This window comes from Sminthopsis crassicaudata, chromosome 3 (assembly GCF_048593235.1).
Source record: "Sminthopsis crassicaudata isolate SCR6 chromosome 3, ASM4859323v1, whole genome shotgun sequence".
Lineage (NCBI taxonomy): Eukaryota > Metazoa > Chordata > Mammalia > Dasyuromorphia > Dasyuridae > Sminthopsis > Sminthopsis crassicaudata.
In genome coordinates this window covers 271,737,760-271,757,812 of record NC_133619.1, presented here as the reverse complement: position 1 = coordinate 271,757,812, position 20,053 = coordinate 271,737,760, and the positions used below count along the sequence as shown (strand labels likewise).

Here is a 20,053-nt window from a genome sequence, read left to right as displayed (position 1 = left end):
TGTCTGATGTCTAACCAAGCTCTAAGTGCTCTACAATGATTGTTTCAGCTGTCTTCATAATAATTGATAAATTGTTCTCATCTGCCCATTCCTCTGATGGTCATTTCCCCAACTCACCCAGGGACTTGAGGCTTGTGAACCACATTAAATCTGTGTTAACTGGTCTGCTGTGATAGTTTGGCTCCTGTATACTACTTGGAATCACAGGTGAAATCTGGGTGACAAATAGACACCAAAATTGGGTGAGCAGTCCTAAAAAGAGCTTAATAAACTTGGCAAGCTCTCACACCAGAGGTGCTAGTTTACCCTGATCACCTACACTACTCACTTAGACATAGGAGGGATATAAATTAGGTGGTTTGTACTCTGGATGGGGCATCTTGTGCCTGGAGGGGAAGGGCATAAGGACTCAGGAAAGTAAATCAAAGAGGATGCAAATTATAACACTGTGGAAAATGGATGAATCAATCAATCTATAAAAATTTATTAAATGTCTCTGAAGTATAAAGTTCTTTGCTAGAGCCCTGAACTTAAATATCAGAATTCTCTCTAGATTTACTTTAACACACTGAGGATCCCTTGATTTCAGAGGTATGGGTGTTCCCTCTAAGGATTCAGATAACAATTCTTTTAACAGACAATGTTGGGGTCACTTCTTCTGTGATCAAAGTAAATGTGTTAATCACAGAGGATACTTCAATTTAATTGAAGAATGTGCCTTAATCTTGGATCGATTCAAAACAACCATTTATTAAGTACCTTCTGTGCACAGAGAATATAGAGCCAGGTCTGGAGTCAGGAAGCCTTGAGTTCAAATATTACCTCAGACACTTGTGTGACCCTGGACAAGATACAAACCTCTTTACCTCAATTTCCTCATTTCTAAAATGAGTTGGAAAAAGAAATAGCAAATCATATTCGTACCTTTGCCAAGAAAACCTCAAATGGAGTCACAAAGAGTCAAACATGAATAGAAAGTGATTGAACAAAGCTGTAATAACAGGCTCTCACCTATTACACCAGGGGGTTCTGCATATGAGGGGTGGCTTGAGAAAGTGCATTTAGATTGAAGAAGCAGAAGCTCAGTTAGAATGCAATATAAGTAAGGAAGTAATGGGAAATTAGTTATGTCCAGATTGAGAAGGGTCTTGAATACAAGGATAAAGGGCCTGTAGTAAAAAATGATGATGAAGATGATAATGAGTGTTTATACATTGATTTGAGATTTCCAAAGTGCTTCATATATGTTAACTCATGATCCTCATAACAAACCCTATGCATTACCCTCACTTTTCAGATGAGAAAACTGACACAAAGAGAATTTAAATAACTTAGCCAGGGTCACACTGTTAGTATTTGAGGTAGAATTTGAATCCATATCTTCTTGAACTCCAAGTTCCATGTTCTATCCACTGAACTTCAGATTTGCCTAGTGAAAAGTAGTTAAAAATGTCATAATGTTATAGGATCAAATGAGACAATATTTGCAACAATAATATTAATTATAAAAATAATTAATTAAAATATTAATTATTGTTAAATATTTATATAATGCCCATAATATGCCAGGCACTAAAATAAGCATTTTATGGTTATTATTTTTCATTTGTTCTTCACAACTATCCTGATGTAGGTGCTATTATTATCTTCATTTTTACAGGTGAGGAAAGTGAGTCAAAGAGGGGTTAATTGACTTGCTCAGAATAAAACAGCATCTGAAGTTGGACCTGAACTGAATTCTTCTTGATTTCAATTCTGGCTCTCTGTGCAATATTCTACCTAGCTACTAGAATCTAGAAGGTACTATGTAAATGCTAGCTATTTATTATTATTATATTATAACATACATTATTACTATAATTATTATTAATATTATTAATTTATTTCATTGACAAGATAATAAATCTGTTCTGTTGTTTTCCACTTATCCTTTATGAAGATCTATCATTAAGTGAGCATGTGTTCTTTGTGGTCATATGTGGAATCCCATGAGCATTTTATTTCTTCTTGTTAGAAAAAGATATGGACATAACATTAAGTTTTTAATAAATCATAGTGAAAAGGTCATGCACTGATGTCTTCATCTGAGCAGCTAATCATTCCATTTCTTAAGGCTGGTTATAATTTTTCTTTTCTTTTTTTTGAATTCCTCATTTTCTTGGAGAAGAATATGGTGATCAAGATAAGACAGCGAACTTAACAAACTGATTGTCAGCCATGGATGTGTGTATGAATTTCCCTTAAACAAAATGATTTGGAAAAACATTTTGTTTTGGGAAAACCAATGGAATTTTTAAGATGCTTCTATCCACTTCTCCAAAACATTGGTAAGTTGATTCCTGGCAAAACATATTGCTTTTTTTCTAAATAAGACATGCATGCAGCCTCAACTCTATTAAAAAAAAAAAAAAACTTTATTAATTCAATGAATTAATTCAACTGAAAGGTTGACCACACAGTTAAAATAAAAAGCCTGAATTACCATATATCTTAAAAATAAAAAAATATTCAAATACTTCTAAGATTAGCACATACAGAAATATAAATCAGTGTTTAAAAGGAGACATTCTCACAATCCTGCTTTAATGATTAGATATGAATCATTTACAAGCAATGGCATAATTTGCATAACAGTATTATTCTACCAACATTCCTAGGAAACAAAGTTTGAGAATAATTTGGTCTTTTTAAGAATTTCCAACATTGCCTCACTTTCTCAATTTTAAATGATTTTGACTTGTACTATTTACACAGTGGAGAAGGTCCTATCAAATTAAACATGTCATTGTGGTATGTTATACCATACCACAATGTAAGTACCCACTTGAGGACTATGTAAGCAGAACACAACTCTGGCAGATACTACCGTGAAGAATAGACTTAATCTGTTTTCCTGGCAACTTAGCTAAGCATGGAAAGGTTTATCAGTAATAGGTTGACCCTTTGGTGATGGAGTGTCTCATAATGGGAACCTATGAGAAAAGGAAAAATACAAAATAGTCTTTTTATCCTGTGTGGCTTTTTCAGTTTCTCCAGTGATGGTAAGCAGAGTTGCAGAAAATTAGGGTGGAGAGTAATAAAAATAATATGGTTTTAATACCTCATATAAATATTAATGCAATCATTGATACCCTAAATGTTAATTCTTTTGTTCAGTGACCAATCAATAGGAATAAAACTGTAGGAACTTAATCACTTATATAGGTAATTATTTATTAATACCTGCTATATGCTATATACCCATATTTCTAGGCACTGGGCATTAAAAGAAAAAAAATAATAGTCCCTGCCTTCAAAAAGTTTGTTCTTCCTCAAAAAGACACTCCATCTCCCAACTCAGAGTGTTTTCTTTTCTCAGTTGTATTTTATTTCTGAGTATTTTCAATGACTATCCTGAAACATTAAATGCTCCCCTGCTCTTCTTCACTTCCTGGCTTCCCTCTTTTTCTTAAGCACCAAATAAAACATTTCTGTCTACAGGAAGCATTTCCTAGATTCATTTTATTCTGGAGCTTTCCCTATGTTGATTATTTCCTATTTATTCTATATATAGTTTGTACATGGTTGTTTGCATGTTGTCTCCACTATTAAACTATGAGTTCCTTGAAGGCAGAGTATTCATTTCTGTGTTTCCCAGTGTTTAGCACATTGCCCGGCACATAGTACATGGTTAATAAATGCTTATTAACTGAGTGACTGCCTGACATATAACTAAATGCAAAATATATACTAACTAAATATAATTTAATTTCAGAGTAATGGGGGCATTAGCAGATGAGAAGAACAAAAAAATTCTGAATTAGGAGATATCTAAAATAAGTTTTGAAGGAAGATAGCAGCTCTAAAAGGTAGAGATGATGAGGGGAAAACTTCGGGACATTCAAAAAATACAGAAATGGGGATGGACAAACAACAAGGAACTGTGTGAAGGAGAAGAATGTAAAAGAATCTATGATAATAAGTTTGTGTCAAATTGTTAAATGCCTTAAAAAGAGGAATGTATATTTTATTCGAAAGTAAACAGAAAGTCATTTAAACTTTTTGAGCAAGAAATTAAGAAGACAGAAAGATCAAACAGGAGATAGTCCAGGTGAGAAATTATAAGGGATTGATTCAGGAGGGTAGACATGACCAGTGAAGGCAAAGGCAAGAATGTAAGAGATATTGTAGAGAAAATCAATAAGAATAATGGATAACATCGATAGAGAATACACATATATACATATACAGATATGTACATGTATGTATGTATACACATATATGTACATACACGCGTGTGTTGCATGTGATAAGATTCCCAGAATATGTCCAGATCACTAGACTTTGAAGCACCTTTCTTCTATGTTCTCCCAATTTTAAATTGTCTTCAGTTTTAAGTGCCAAATAGAGGAATTTACATTTTAAATTAGAATTGACTTGTGTCTTTCAAAACTGTCAGACTGAGACAGTCCCTTTTCTGTTACATCCAGAAAGTGAAGAGGCACAGCAACTATGTAGTGCAGTAGATAGAGCATCAGCTCTGAAGTCAGGAGGAATGAGTGCGGCTTCAGGATAAAGATCTGGGGTATGTTAAAGAAGGTCCAGTCTATTTCTCTATCTATCTGCCCACCTACCTATGTATTATTTCTCTAACCATCTACTGAAGTATCAATCTCTCTACCTATCTTCATATTATCTATATAGCCAACTATCTATCTGTGTACTTATCTACCTTCCTCTGTATTATCTCTCTAATCTAATTATCTATCAACCTATATATGATCAATCTATCTACTTTACCTAAATGTATTACCTAGCCATTCATCTCTGTCTATCTTTCTGTCTGTCTGTCTTGAACAATGACTAAAAGGGGCTATGAGTTGTGTTTAGATTTTAAATTATAAACTTATTTTAATGATTCCAAGTTTTTCTCCAAAACAAATGTCCATTTTTTAAAAGCCAACATTCTTCTAGTGATTTTATATGGCTGTAAATTGTGTGATATTCTATTGCTGGCTTCTGTGGGAAAAAAGAGGGTTTGTAGGAGGAGCAACAAGAAAAGGTCTTGAGATGGATAAGAAGGAAAAGAAAATTGTCAGATATTCTAGAAGAATTAGGAGTGGTGAAGAAGGCTAGAAATTGAATTTGGGGGAAACTTACACATTTGGGAGAAATTGAGGAAAATTTGAAGTAGAATAATCTTCAGATTCAGATTCTGTGTGTTTTTCTATGAGAGATGTGAAAGAGGAAGAACAGGCTCAGGAAGACTAAAGAGAATACTAAAGAAGGAAATGTAGTCACTGACAAGTCAAAATAAATAAGTTTTTAAAAAGACACATGGAACAAATGGTGGATAATATATGTCTGCATATCAGTCTTTTCTGATGTTATTAAATAGCTGCAAACACCAAACACCCTACAATTTCTGAGGAATTGGTAAAGAGTATCATCCAGACAGCAATTGATAAAGGCGTGGTGGGCACAGAGGCTTCCAAATTTTACAAAAAAGAAATTATGGAGAAGCATTAGAAATATTGTCATCAGAGAAATGTCTGAGTGAAAGAGAAGATGGATCAATTGACAAGGCAAAAGCTAACTAAGGCATAACTTATACTCTATTGTGTCTTTGAAATATCCAGAAAAATTAAGAAGCCACCTTGGAAACTGAATAAAGCTGTTGCATGAAATAGTGGGCTGTCATGAACAAGAATCACACAGGATTGACAAGCATGGATGGGTTGTAGTCTGTATTATTGGATAACATTCTGATAAGATCATATATTGATTTGCACATTTGCAGTATCTATTCAGAGAATAATTTGCCAGACTTTAGCCTAGTACCTTTACAAATTATTATAAATTATAAATTTGAATTAATGAGCTTTAATTGTATTTTTATTACAACTATATGCCATTCATCTAATTGCTTCCCTTGCTTTTCCATTTCTCTTAATTTTCCAGATGCTTCTACCTCAGTCTCATCTTTCTCTTCACCATTTTAGCATTGAATTGATGCTTTTTTTATAGGAAGGAAGGAAGGAAGGAAGGAAGGAAGGAAGGAAGGAAGGAAGGAAGGAAGGAAGGAAGGAAGGAAGGAAGGAAGGAAAGAAAGAAATGAGTGAAGTAGAGGTAAATAGTTTTGTACTGACCAGAATATAACAGAATCAAGAATTTTGTTGTTAGCAAATATACCAAATAAAACCAAGAATTTAAATGAAGAGTGTGTGTGTGTGGGGGGGGGGGGTCAATGACCTTATTTTTGCTTAGCTTTTTTCTTGTCCTATTCTACTTTTATGCCATTTGGGGAGAGTTTTAGAGGTAAAGTATGCTTTGGAGCTGCAGCTTTCACTCAGTTCCCATGGTACTGTAATTTATTTGGTTTGGTTTATATATTAGAAGGGCAGCTAGGTGGTACAGTGGTTAGAATGCAGAACCTAGAGTCAAGAAGATGAGTCTTCCTAGTTCAAATCTGGCCTCAGACACTTACTAATTATATGACCCTGGACAAGTCATTTAATCCAATTTTCCTCAGTTTCCTCATCTGTAAAATGATGCAGAATGTCAAACTTAATGTTTGTCCAAAAGAATGTCAAACTACTCCAATATCTTTTTTTTTTTTTGAGGAATAATTATGTTTATTTATTTATTTATTAAATTTTATTTATAATTTTTTTCACAATATATATGCATGAGTAATTTTTTATAACATTATCCCTTGTATTCATTTTTTCAAATTATCCCCTCCCTCCCTCTACTCCCTCCCCTTGATGACAGGCACTACTCCAATATCTTTGCCAGATATCCAGACAAGACAAACCAATTGAATGACAACAACCATATTAGAATTCTCAAACTATGATTTAAGATTTAAGAATGCTTAAATGTAATTATGAGAAATTTCTAAGTCAACTAGTCATCTTGCATCATGTATTTTGAATTAGGAACTGAAATAGGAAGTCAAAAGAACAGATAATCTCTCTCTCTCTCTCTCTCTCTCTCTCTCTCTCTCTCTCTCTCTCTCTCTCTCTCTCTCTCTCTCTCGCCCTGAACTTGCTTCCCCACTTAATCTCTTCATCTTAATCCTCATTCTGTTTTTTGTCTATTGTCCTTAGCTAGGACCTGTGACCTAAGGAAATATTAAATGCATTTGTTCAAAGAGATATGTGTCCTTCCCTTTCCTGTGGGAGATTATACCCTATATATACATCTAAGGATTTTAAAATTTTTTTTTGCTACGCTGTTTATCCAAATGTCTTGTTTTGAAATAAATGTGTCCTATAGTTTATTGCTAAAAGTAAACCTATTAGTGGAGGCTTTTTTAGCTATAATGGATGCTGACACATTGAGTATTTAAAATCTAGGGCAGATTTTCTGAGGTTTTTATGGAATACAGTTTCCCAGATGTAATTTAATTCTTATTGAATATCCATTGGACACCTGCTATTTGTAAAGATAAATAAAGTCTAGTCTACTCTCAATGGTCTTATCAAAATAATTTAAGCAAAAGATAAAGTTCAAATAGTTTGGCTGTCTGCCTCAGTAAGGATGATGGGAAAAACTAGCAAATAAAATACACAAGTGACATACTCAGACCAGTAATTTTTGAACCCTTACTGTTGTAAAAATGCCTTTCTATCTTATTGTTACTTTCTTCTAGTTAGATTTTCCTAACAAGGATTGTGGCCATGCAAAATTTTAATTTTGTTCCTCCAGGAACTATTTTTGAGTCTCTCAAATACAAATAAAAATCAGAGAGCTTTTCTTAGAGTGGAAAATCTGTATCTTTTCCCACAACCACATAACTCAATAATATAATGGCCAAAGTGTCTTAGCTCAGAATCTGGCCTCACCAAAAATAAAAAAAAATAAATGTCAACTTATTTTACTAAATCATTTGGAAAGTTAAAATTCTAATCAGAAAAAAGGGATAAGCCATTAAAAATGTGAATGCTTTACAGAAATCAATTTGACCTTATTTTTAATGGTTGATATCAGCCTCATATTATCATTAAAGTTGTAATTTCTAAAATATTTCCATGGTTATTGGAGAATATGTGGTTGACAATAGCTAAAATTTAATATATCTAAGTCAAGCCAGAATAACTCTTATTTTTATTATTGAAAGAATAGAGGTACAGCTACATGAATTTAGTGGCAGAGACCCTGAAGTGAAACCAAAATCACAGTTTTTGAAAACTAGGTTTTCACTGCTGTGGCTTCCTCTTCCTTCCTCCTCCTCCCTTCTGTATAGCATATATGACTTCCCAGGTGTCAAAGCCTTTTCACCAAGACCTTCCCCCTTGCAAACTTTTCCATGAAATCGAGTCAAAGAGGATGTGCAATAGACTAAGTTTTTATAAGAAGATAATGTAGTCCATATCAAAAGAGAAAGCTTAATGTGACAAAGCATTTTCCCCGTCCCAAAATGTGAGGTAGATGATGCAAGTATTGTTTCTCCTCCTCCAAAACTAGGATTGAGCTGAGGTTGAGCTCATCATCATGGTCAAAGTTAAAACTTGAAGGGGGTTTTCTGGATTCTACATAATAAGTTTTCCAATATTATATTATATTATATTATATTATATTATATTATATTATATTATATTATATTATATTATATTATATTATATTATATTATATTATATTCCATATAATATACGATACATTATATCTTCCCTTTTTAATGAGCAGTACAGTTCTCAGTGCCCAATGTACTATTTTGCATATAGTAAATTCTTAAATAAATGGCCTCTGAGTGAATGAATGAATAGATGAAGCAGTAACAATGATAAATGGAATACATAATCAATTCTTTGAAAATATCTGCTTTTGAAAGACCTGGAGAAACTTACATGAACTGATGCTGAATGAAATGAGCAGGACTAAGAGATCATTATATACTTCAACAACAATACTGTATGAAGATATATTCTGATGGAGGAGGCCATTTTCAACAATGAGATGAACCAAATCAGTTCCAATAGAACAGTAATGAACTGAACCAGCTACACCCAGGGAAAGAACTCTGGGAGATGAATATGAACCACTGCACAGAATTCCCAATTCCTCTAATTTTGTCTGCCTGCATTTTTTATTTCCTTCACAGGCTAATTGTGCACTATTTCAAAGTCCGATTCTTTTTGTACAGCAAAACAACTGTATGGACATGTATACATATATTGCATTTAACTTATACTTTAACATATTTAACATGTATTGGTCAACCTGCCATCTGAGGGAGGGATTGGGGAGAAGATGGGGAAAAATTGGAACAAAAGGTTTTGTAATTGCCAATGCTGAACAATTTCCCATGCATATATCTTGTAAATAAAAAGCTATAATAAAAAAGAGAATATCTGCTTTTTTATCATGACATATCATGAGCATTAGTTGCCTACACCAAATGCTTAAACTCAAAACAGAAATGGACCCCTGCTGGCTGCATATTGACTTAAAACTCAGCACCTAAGATTATCTATGCTGTGTTGTATTTTTATCTATTTTGTTCAACATTTAGGATGGGTTCCAGCCCTACTGAAGAGTTTTGCTGGTCTGATAATGCCTCTGACTTGATATGATAACTCAAAAGCATTGACTCTATATCTAGTGGAACAATTCCACTAATTCAGACCATACCACCAAAAGAGTTTGCTGATTATAATCCTTTACAGCAATCCCTGTCCAGCTGGAATGAAAATATGAATTCTCTTGCAGAAGTAAACTCGTGACTCACTCACCTTTGAGCTGCATTTGTATAAAGGGTGACTGATAGAATCCACATAATGATGTCTCATGCAGCGCCCAGGGTCCGAATCCAACATGAAAGCACTGTCCATTTTGCTGTCTGTATCTCCCATAATTGCCAGCAGGGAGAGCACTGAAATCGATGCTGCTAGTACATGATTTCTCATTGTCGTAAAAAAAAAAAGAAAAGAAAAAGAAAAATTCCCGGTAATAACAGCAGAGGGAGGTAGAGTATTAAAAGAAGAAGAAGAAAAACACTTTCAAATCTCAGGACCTAGTTCTTTTCAGGGAAAATGCAAAATCTGGCTGAGGCTTCTTGGTTGTCATTGTCCTTTGGATGCCGTGTTCCTTGGCACTGAGAGGAAGCAAAAGGTTTGCTGCTTGTAATTCTTCACAGCAACGCCTGCACAGCTGGAATGAAAATATAAATCATTTTTCAGACATAAACTTTCCAAGAAACCAATAGGATTAGAGAATTGTGAATTTAGGACTTGATAGGACATTAGAAACCATCCCCTTCATTTTACAAATGAGTAAATGGAAGTACCCATGAACACACAAGAAATGACACAAGTAGAATCTGAATCTCAAACTCCAAAGCCAAGTTTGCTGTTGTTGTTAGTGTTTGTTTTGTTATTATTATTCCCTCATTATTATTTTTTTTCAGTGGTCTAGCACATTATAGTATAGTACATCATTATCCTTGAACAACAATAAGAACAGTGATGATAAGAGTAAAAGGGTATTGGCAATATTTTAAGGGGCCAAAATTCATTGCTTGTAGATCCTGAAAAGTTAACCTCAAGGAACTTTTAGCTTGTTACATTAGTGATAGGGTTAAATTGCCTTTAGGCTATACCTCCCTTCCATCACCATTCCCAAACTCCCATTTAGTAATTGACTGAGTATATTCATCCCAATCCAGTGGCAAACTCTGATTTAATGAGAACATGTGGTTGCTTTAATTAGTTAAAAGCACATTCTTAAGAATGAGCATAATTTGTTCCCCATGTGAAAGAAAAAAAATTCTTCTATAGCCATAAATGTGAGTGAGTTGGGTGGTCTCATTTCTTTCCCTTTTGGATGTCTGTCCAGTTTCTCACTAAGCCATCAGTGACAGCCTCAACTCACCAGAGACCTGGCTTCAAGAACTCTGAGAAAACAAGGAAGATTCAGGGTCAAGAATAATAAGTAATCCCTTGGGGGTGGAATTACATTCTCATTCTCTATCAGTTAAAGACTTCATTTTTTCCCATCTCTATATACCCACCCACTTAATTTTTGACTTCTCTTCTTGATTTTAAGCTTTGTGCCATCCACTTGAATGAGATAGTACATCTGAAATATACATTTTGCTTCATGTTGCCCTGCCAGTGCATCTTAAAACTCCTAAAGGGAAAAACATATCATGTTTGTAAGCAAAATCACACATTTCTGCAGATTCCATTTATTCTAAATGTATGTAGGAATTTGGAAGGGCAAATGATCAATAGAGTAGAGGCCTTTTTATTGTTGTCATTATAAGTTCATGTATCACAAGAAAAAAAAGATCTTCTTAAATTATTTCACTCTAAAATCTTTACAAAGCATGGGAAGTATAGGTGCCAAAAGCAAAAATAAGTCAGATTATATAAAATATTTCAAAAGTTTGGAAAATTTAGGGACTATGGAATTATGTCCTAAATAAAGGAGCATAATAATAACAAATTCAGTCTTCATGAAACATTTGAGGCAGATGATTCTCATTTTATTCATTAATGAGGGTAGAAAATAGTTTCCACTTTATAGATAAGAAAAATTACCAAGGCATAGTGCCAATGAGGACAAAATCACAATCTATCCCTTGATAAACCTAGTTAACTTTGATTTCCAAAGTTAAACCTTGCTTAGAGACTACAATCTTAGCTCTTACCAATTCTCATATATGGAGCAGCAATAACAAAATAAGAGAGTTAGTGAGCATGGATGGCTGGAGATAATATATTGAATATTTTGAATTGATTTTAAATATTGAGGGAAATGAAACCTTAACAGATATATTATAGACAGGATCCACAACTTCAACAAATATACTCTTGAGATCCTTTCTAATCAACTAGAAAATCTGGCAACCTAGTGCAAAATCATTTGGGGAAAGGGAAGGAGTCCAATTATGCATAATATAAGCCAATAACATCTGTCTCTTAAGTCCTGGGTAGAGAAAGTTAGGAGAGTTGGCCGTTGGTAGAAAAGATAGTGGAAGAAGGTGGAATTTAAGAGAAAGTTACTACAGTAACGGATCCCTCAAGGTCAGCAGCCCAGGACTAAACACGAAAGCAGAATTATTTGAAATGAAGATGAAAAAAAAATTTTCTGATGTAGACTGTACAGGTAAGTAAACATCATGGGAACCAAATGCATCTTTTGGGTGTTGTTAAGTACCCTTGACTAAGGTTTTGGTTACCCTACCCTTGTCATGGTTCTGTATCTATCTCTGCATTCTCCAGGTTCTGCTGTTGATGATAATATTGTGCTGATTATACTAGGCTCTAGGACATTGTAGATCCTTTGAAAAATATCAACAATTATGAAAATTATTTAAAAAAATAAAATTGCCACAATTCTGAGTACCTAGTACATGCTTAAAAATGTTTATTGATTGAATAAGTGAATATAGTATATTGCTTAGATTTCAACATGAATTTGGATATCCAGAATATGCTTCTCTGGAACAATCTATACAAGTAGAAAATGAATTGGACTTTCAGTTGAAAATGTGAAGAAGAATGTGCTAGTTTGCTTTTGGGAAATCACATATCTCTTTTCTCCTAAGCTTCAAATGACATATTTTTGGAATTGGACAATGCTATTTGTAAGAAATGAGAGAATTTCTGAGATAGTATTCCCTTTAAGGAAAGTATTTAGAAACAGAGAGAATTTTGAGAAAACCTGAGGAAAAAAATAGCTGTCCTTAATTAGCAAATCTTTACTGAATGCAAAAATGGCTGAAGTATCTTATATCTCAGTAGCTAACATATAACCAGTTATGAGGACCTTAAGTTGGTAACTGGAAAACTCATAATTAGAACTTTTAGTAAAATGGGACATTTGTATATTGCCTATTTGTGACTCAACTGAAAGAAATGTAAATTTGGAGTTCTTACCCTAAGATAGAAGTGAATCATTTTTCTAGGGAAGAACCTGCTTTGAGACAGGAGAAGATCAGGTGGGTAAAGAGAAGGAAGAAAAGGAATAAGCCCAAAACAAAAGCAGAGTGCATCCTACTGCTTGAAAGAAGTTGAGTGGGATAAAGTTAAGCCCACTTGAACCTAGAGAAGTGGAGAACATAGAACTGAGACTTCCTCTGATACTTTAAAGGAACTTGAGCCCAGTGAGGTTGATGGTTCACAGAAAAATGATCAAAATGAAAGCTGAAAAGGGTTATGCTGAGATGTCCAGACTTTGCTTCCGTTGGGTGGATAGAAGGAGAGAGGAATCTGAGCTGATTGTGAGGGACATTCTATTTACTGAAAGTGCTGATTGGAAGAAAAACATTGCTACTGGTAGTTGATTGGAGGGACAATAATTTCTGCTACTTTACAGAGATAGCTAGGAAAAGGGGAGAGGGGGTTTTCTCTTTACTAGCTTCTATGGATTGAGAGGAGAAGCCCTCTGAGGCTAGTCTTCTTTGATCTTTACTGTTGCCAATGTCTAGAGAAAGAAAATAATGATAACAAACTTTCAGATCCCAGCCAAGAGAGTAGACCAAATAGCTCTGCAGATAGCAGCCTTAAAGTTACTTTTTTTGCTAAAAGAATATAATACAACCCAAGAGTTCTGCCAAAGAGTGATTTGAGTCAAAAATTTGGTGATGAAAGGCAAGGACTTGTATTGTTATTTATTCCCTAAGGAGACCAATGACTTCAAGTTGTGCAGTGCAGGGTTGAACAGGGTATTTGAATTTCTTTATCCTTGTACCTCCTTGATAGATTTCTGTAAGATTGTACCCACTCTTTCCATACCCACTTTGTAAATTACTGAGAGAATATAATCCAAGCTTTATAGACGAATGACTGTATTATGATTATTCTTGCTTTGCTTTCTGTTCAGTAAATATTTCATGATTAAAAAATTAATGCTATTATATTGGCTGATTGTCTAAATGGGAAACATTTTGTCAAAGATTCAAGAGCTGTGGTTGTAAGTAGTAGACATATATCAACTAAACAACAATTATTCCTAGTACCCCGATTGATAGAGTGAATTATGAAAATGTATCTGCCAATATGAATTGGGTAAACTATACAGCCCAGAGGAATCAGAAAGAAAAGTTGGTAGATATGATTACTCATGATCTTGTGGAGTCACACCTCTATTACATTAACATTACTGTGGTTGCCATGTGATAGTGAGGTGAGGAACACCATTGCCTCTGAAGAATTAAAAATGTATATCACATACAGGGCTTTGGAGAAAAACATGGTAGATTTGAATGGATCGCAATACATAATGAATAAGAACTCTAAAGACAAACAAGAGTAAAAGACTTCATCAAGAAATTGTATGTCAAAAAGAGAAGATGGGATTATAATCATGCACAAGATCAAGGGATGACAAGAAGTAGCTGTAGTATGTCACTATTATCCTCATGATGTCATAAGAAATAATAGAAGACCTTTGGCATATGAAGTGAACTCTCAGTAGTAAAATTTTGGGATGATATGACCAATACCCAAATAAGATGTACAGACTGGTAGATTGAAATAAGCAGAATTGGAGGGGATTCCTTAAATGAAGAGAATGAAAAAAATTAAGCATTTAATATTTGCAAATTACCATGCCAAGTTCTGGAGATAAGAATAGAAAAAAATAGCTTCTAATTGGGGAAGATAACACATAATGTCTGTTTCAGATGCAAGGTAGATAGAAGAGCTAGTGGTCCTTAAATTATAGCCAGGCAGATGGTAATGAATCTTTTTTAGTGTTATTTACATTAATAGTGCATTTAAGTTTTTGCTGTTAAAATATTTAATGTGCCAAGGACTTTGGCACTGAGAACTCTCTTTTCTGGGTCTTCAGTACTATCTTCATGTACAGAGGAATGCACAATTCAGCATTATATTTTGGAAAGCAGATATTTATTCAGATGAATATGGTTTCTGTTTTGATTAACCCATTCAATTGGAATTAAATCAGTTATATAATTAAAGTTTGGGGACTCTGGAGAAGTTATGCTTCGTTTTTATCTTGTTGCCTACTTACAGTTTTCTATTATGTATTATATTGAATTAAATTAAATAGAACAAGCATCTACTAAGTATCTGTTTTATGCAAGACTATGCTAGGCACTGGAGATAAAAGGGCAAAGCCAAAATAGTCTCTACCCCTTTAAAATATTCACATTCTACTAAGGGTTGAAGGACAACATCATCAACAAATGATGTTTTTGTTTATTTCTATGTTAAAAAAGGGATATTATTAATGACTTTCACATAGATTTAAGTCCTATTGACATTCCCCTAATGAATACCAAGCTTTACTGTATTTTGATTGCTCTGAGAACAAGAAAAGTCAATTTACTCTGTTTTTTTTTTTCTTATGAACTATGGACAATTTCCTTCATCTATTATTGGCCTTAGGGGTAAAAAGAAGATGCAGAAGTAAGATCCCTTGCTTGTTCTTGATCTATTGTATTGTTTTTTTTTTGTTGTTGAATATTAGTTCATAAATTAGTTCAACAGCCATAGCTAGTTCTATTTCAAAAAGTAGCAGAATCAAAATAGGGCCCAGGGATGCTAGTTTTAGCTCTTTATCTAGGAGCTTTAAAAGATGTTTGATAAAACACAATGAAATGAAATTGGTTGTGATTTCAATTTAACTTCAAAATCTCTATTTAAAATGTATCTTTTACATTAAGGTGATGACATGAAAGAATCTAGAGGATTCCAGATCTCCTATCAACAGTCTTGTAAAGATATAAGAGAGATTGTCAGGGGAACAAGATGAAGAAAGAAAAAAGTAAGAAGCTGTATTGAGGATCTGGGACAGGTGAAGAGAAGGACAGGGAAGTCCAATTAGACCACTTCAATGATGATTTAGTGATGCTGTTCATATGCTTTTTCTTTCCATATCAGTTTGGTTTTTTAAAGAGTGAGATGAGGAGAATAAAGGAAAATTGTAAAAGCAATTTTGGGAGGGAAAATATTTGTAACTATTTTGTGAATGGAATAAAATCATCTATAAAATAGAAAACATAAAAAAAATTCAGCTTCAAACCTTAATTTTAACTGTGTAAAACTTTATTCTTCATGTGTGTTTATTGTAAATTGAATATTGTTGAATTCTGTATTCTAATTCATTCTGATGCTACCTCAGGTAAATACCAAATAACAAGGAGTAGTCATCATGATCATCTCATTCAATGCAATAGTAAAGTGATATATTTAAAACAATGAAATTCATTTATTCTCAAAGGAGTCACCAAAATTGAAGTAATGTCTATTTCAATATAAATGATAAATGTGTAAATAAATGTACATATATATGTATATATGGAGGCAGAAAGTGATAGAGAAAGACAAAGAGACAGAGACAGAATCAGAAAGAAAACAGAGAGACAGAGACAGATAGAGACAGGCAGAGACAGAGAAAAACAGAAAGACAAAGAGAGACAGATAGACAGGGGAAAAAAGGAGACAGAGAGATAGAGACAGAAAGACAGAGAGAGAGAGAAAGAGAGAGAGAGAGAGAGAGAGGCAGACAGAGACAGATACAGAGAATGAGAAAGAGAGAAGATACCAAAAGTTCAATGAAGTTTTAACCTTTGATATTGGTTTATTAGGTTTAATAGTTGAAAACTGCACTATTACTTTTGGGACCACTGGTATATGCGTGTATGTACACAAATATACATACACAATTATATAGGATTACTTATGTGTATGTGAGTGTGTGTGTATGTGTCTGTATGAATGTGTGTATGTGTGTATACATTGAAATACAAAAAGAGAGAGAGAGAGACAGACAAAAGTATAATAACTAAAGACCTCAATATCCCTTTTTCAGACCTGGACCAGTCTAACATAAAAGATAATTAAGAAATAAATTAAGGATTAGAATAGAAAATTTAGAAAAAATAGATATGATTTATCTCTAGTGATTATTAAGTGGAATATGAAAGGAATATTCTTATATATTAGCTGTTTATTATATCTCTACAAAATTGACCCTGTGTTAGGGCATAAAATTCTCACAAGCAAATGCAAAAAAAAATGTAGAAATGTTAAGCAAATCTTTACAAAGCATTAATAAATATAAAAAATAAAGTGCATCTGAAGAAAACCTTCAAATTTAAATGGAGTATAAATAATATAATAAAGAATATGTGGGTCAGAGAACATAGAAACAATAGATGATTGCATCAAACAATTATGGCAGTGAGACATTATGCCAAAGCTTTTGGAGTGCAGCCAAAGCAACCATTAGAAGAAATTTATGTGTCTAAACACTTTGATCAACATGAGAGAGAAAGAACACACAAATAAATGGGATATGAAACTGAAAAAAAATGTAGAAAAAGCAATAAAACCCCCTAACTATATAAACTCTGAAAATCAAGATATAAATAAAATTAAAAATTAGTAAAAAGCAATTGATAAATTAAATTCAGAGCTGTATTTTTTAAAATATACTCTTCTGCTGTGTAGTTATTATGGATGATCGTGGACTCAAAAAGGAGATGAGGAAATCTATCATCCTATTTTATCTAGTTATAGAGATGGAGACTATGGATAAGTGACGTTGCATATGATGTCAGACAGGTTGTGTTTTCCTTAATTCATTTTCTTTATTATAAGGGAAAGTTTTTGTGAAGGGGATATGTGAGTATGGGTATGAATATATGTTTGTTTGATGATAATATATATATGCATATATATATTTAAATACCAAAAACTTCAATAAAACTAAAAGAAATGTTGAATGTACTGTTTCACTGTAAAATAATAAACCCCTTAACCCAAGGCAATTTATCTCTCAGGCCATTCATGGTGATAATAAACTCTAAACAGTATCAATGTTCCTTGTTCTGGAAAAGATAGCTTTCTAATCAAGGGAAAGAACCAAAAGAGACAATATGTAGAAGACACACTCTCAATAACAAAATAAACTAGTTTATTTTTCTTCTAAATTTTTTTCAGAAACTTTGACACTAAATTTGCCTTGTTAGGTGGTAGAATCAATAAACACCATTGAATGAATAAGTGAAGAAATAAATTGTGTCAGTGCTATTTTAATATCTCATGAGAAATAAGTCACAAGGACTCATCTAATCCAAATGCATGTATAATTTTATTGAAAAAATTAGAAGCCATTTTCCATTATTTCTGTTTCTTTTCCTACTCCATATCTCAAAATTTCTTTACAAAATCACTCATTCTTGTCTCCTTTATAATAATATTTGAGGAAGAAAGAACCTTTTTTTTTTGTCAAAATCAACCTTTCATTGTCTCTTTTCCAGTTTATTCCAGTCATTGCATTCCCTCCTGAACCAACAAGAAGCTTGACTCTATTCTTTCTTTTCTCTTCAATCTCTCCTAATTCACTGTCTCCTATTTTGTCCATTTTTAAAGCAACAACAAATTGTTGTTTTATTTTGCAACTCTCCCAAGGTATCATCTGTTATCTATTCCCCCCTTTCTAAACTAAATCCCAGAGTCACATATATTCTTTGCTTCTATTTCTTCACCTCCCATTTGCTTCTTAATCCCTTAGATTCTGATTTCTAATGCTACCAATAAAGCAATACTTATTTTCCAAGATTTCCAATGATTTATTCACTTTGAATTTCAGCAACTTCTTTCCAGTCTTATTCTCCTTGGCCTATCTACAGCATTTGAATTTGTTAGCAACCTGCTGACCCTTTCTTCCACTGATAATTTTCATGACAATGTTCTCTGTTCTCCTCTTACAACCGCCCTTTTCCTATCTCTTATTGATTCTTACAATCTATATTGAATATTACTATCTGTGATATATAAGTGAATATGTCACTCCTCTACTCTTTTCTTTCCTTTTTTTTTCTCTTCTCTTCTTTTCTGATTAACTCATCTCATGGGCTAACTTATTATCTCTATATATCTGACTCCTCAAATTAAGCATTAATCTCTTTTAACTGCTGTCCATTCTCAATGACAACTGCCTATTGAACATCTGGATACTACATAGGCAGCTCAAACTCAAACAGTCAAGAAAGGAAGTAAGAAACAAAGAAGGAAAGAAGGAAAGGAAGGAAGAGCAGATTACCTTCCCCAATAAATGACTCCTCAAAAATCCCTTTTTCCTTTTGAGGGTAACTGAGAAACAGAGACAGAGTAATCATCTTCTTTATCCCATATATCCTATAAGTTGCTAGGTCTTTTTCATTCTAATACATCTGCTTATCACCATTCCCCACCACACAGCTACTTCCCTATTTCAGAATCTTCTCACTGGGACTCTCTAGGCCTGTACTGTTGTACTTTTCTCTTAGTTGGTCTTTTGATAATAGAATCTTTCCTCTCTACAACCACCAACTATTTTCCTAGGTAACAGGTCTCAACCTCACTCCTCTGATAAAAGATCTTCAGTGGTTCACATCACCTCTAGGATAAAATAAAATCTTAATCTGATCTTCAAGACCCTCTACTATCTACCTACCATCTTCCTTTCCAACATTATTTTATATAACACTTTTCTTACACTCTAAATTCCAACCAAATTAGCCTATTAACTATTTGGTGAATATAACTCGGCACTCTATGTCCAAACTTTTGTTCAGGCTTTTGTCCATTCCTGGAACATGCTTGCTCCATTTCTACCTCCACTTTTTAGGATTGCTATTTCCTTAATTGTTGAACTCAGTTCCTATAAAAGTATAACTTGATGCTTCCAAGTTTTTAATGTTTTTATTCTGCTCAAATTATGATGTCATAAATGTTCAAGTTCATGTAGAAGTGATGTTGATGAAAAGCTAAGGACAACAAAAAGGATATAAACCAATATGTACATATATTGTCATTTTATTATATTGTGTTCTATATGTATATGAGGAATATCGCAAAAGTTTCTAGCTATTAAAGCTTACAAGTACACTAATACTTTTGGAACACTTTGTCTAAAAACCATATTGGGATGGGAGAAACTAAAAGAGGGAATTGGATTGTCCCAGGTGATTGGAACAGTGTTGACCAACAACAAATCAAGACTCAATTCGGATTTTACTTTTTTTTTTCTTTTGAGAAGAAATATCTTTCAAATTGAAGGAATACAACAAAAATTGTAAATCAGGAGTTGGTATCCAAGATAAATAAAA

At 33.4% G+C, this 20,053-nt stretch overlaps 1 protein-coding gene across 2 annotated transcripts in view; it reads right to left on the bottom strand.

Moving 5' to 3' along the window:
• Positions 1 to 20,053, bottom strand: part of NDP (norrin cystine knot growth factor NDP) — a 47,186-nt gene that overhangs the window by 4,938 nt on the left and 22,195 nt on the right. For both annotated transcript variants that reach the window (XM_074300806.1, XM_074300807.1), the window contains one exon: positions 9,717 to 10,134. In XM_074300806.1, coding sequence (XP_074156907.1) covers positions 9,717 to 9,890 — 174 coding nt within the window. In that variant the 5' untranslated portion in view covers positions 9,891 to 10,134. The remainder of the gene's footprint in view (positions 1 to 9,716; positions 10,135 to 20,053) is intronic.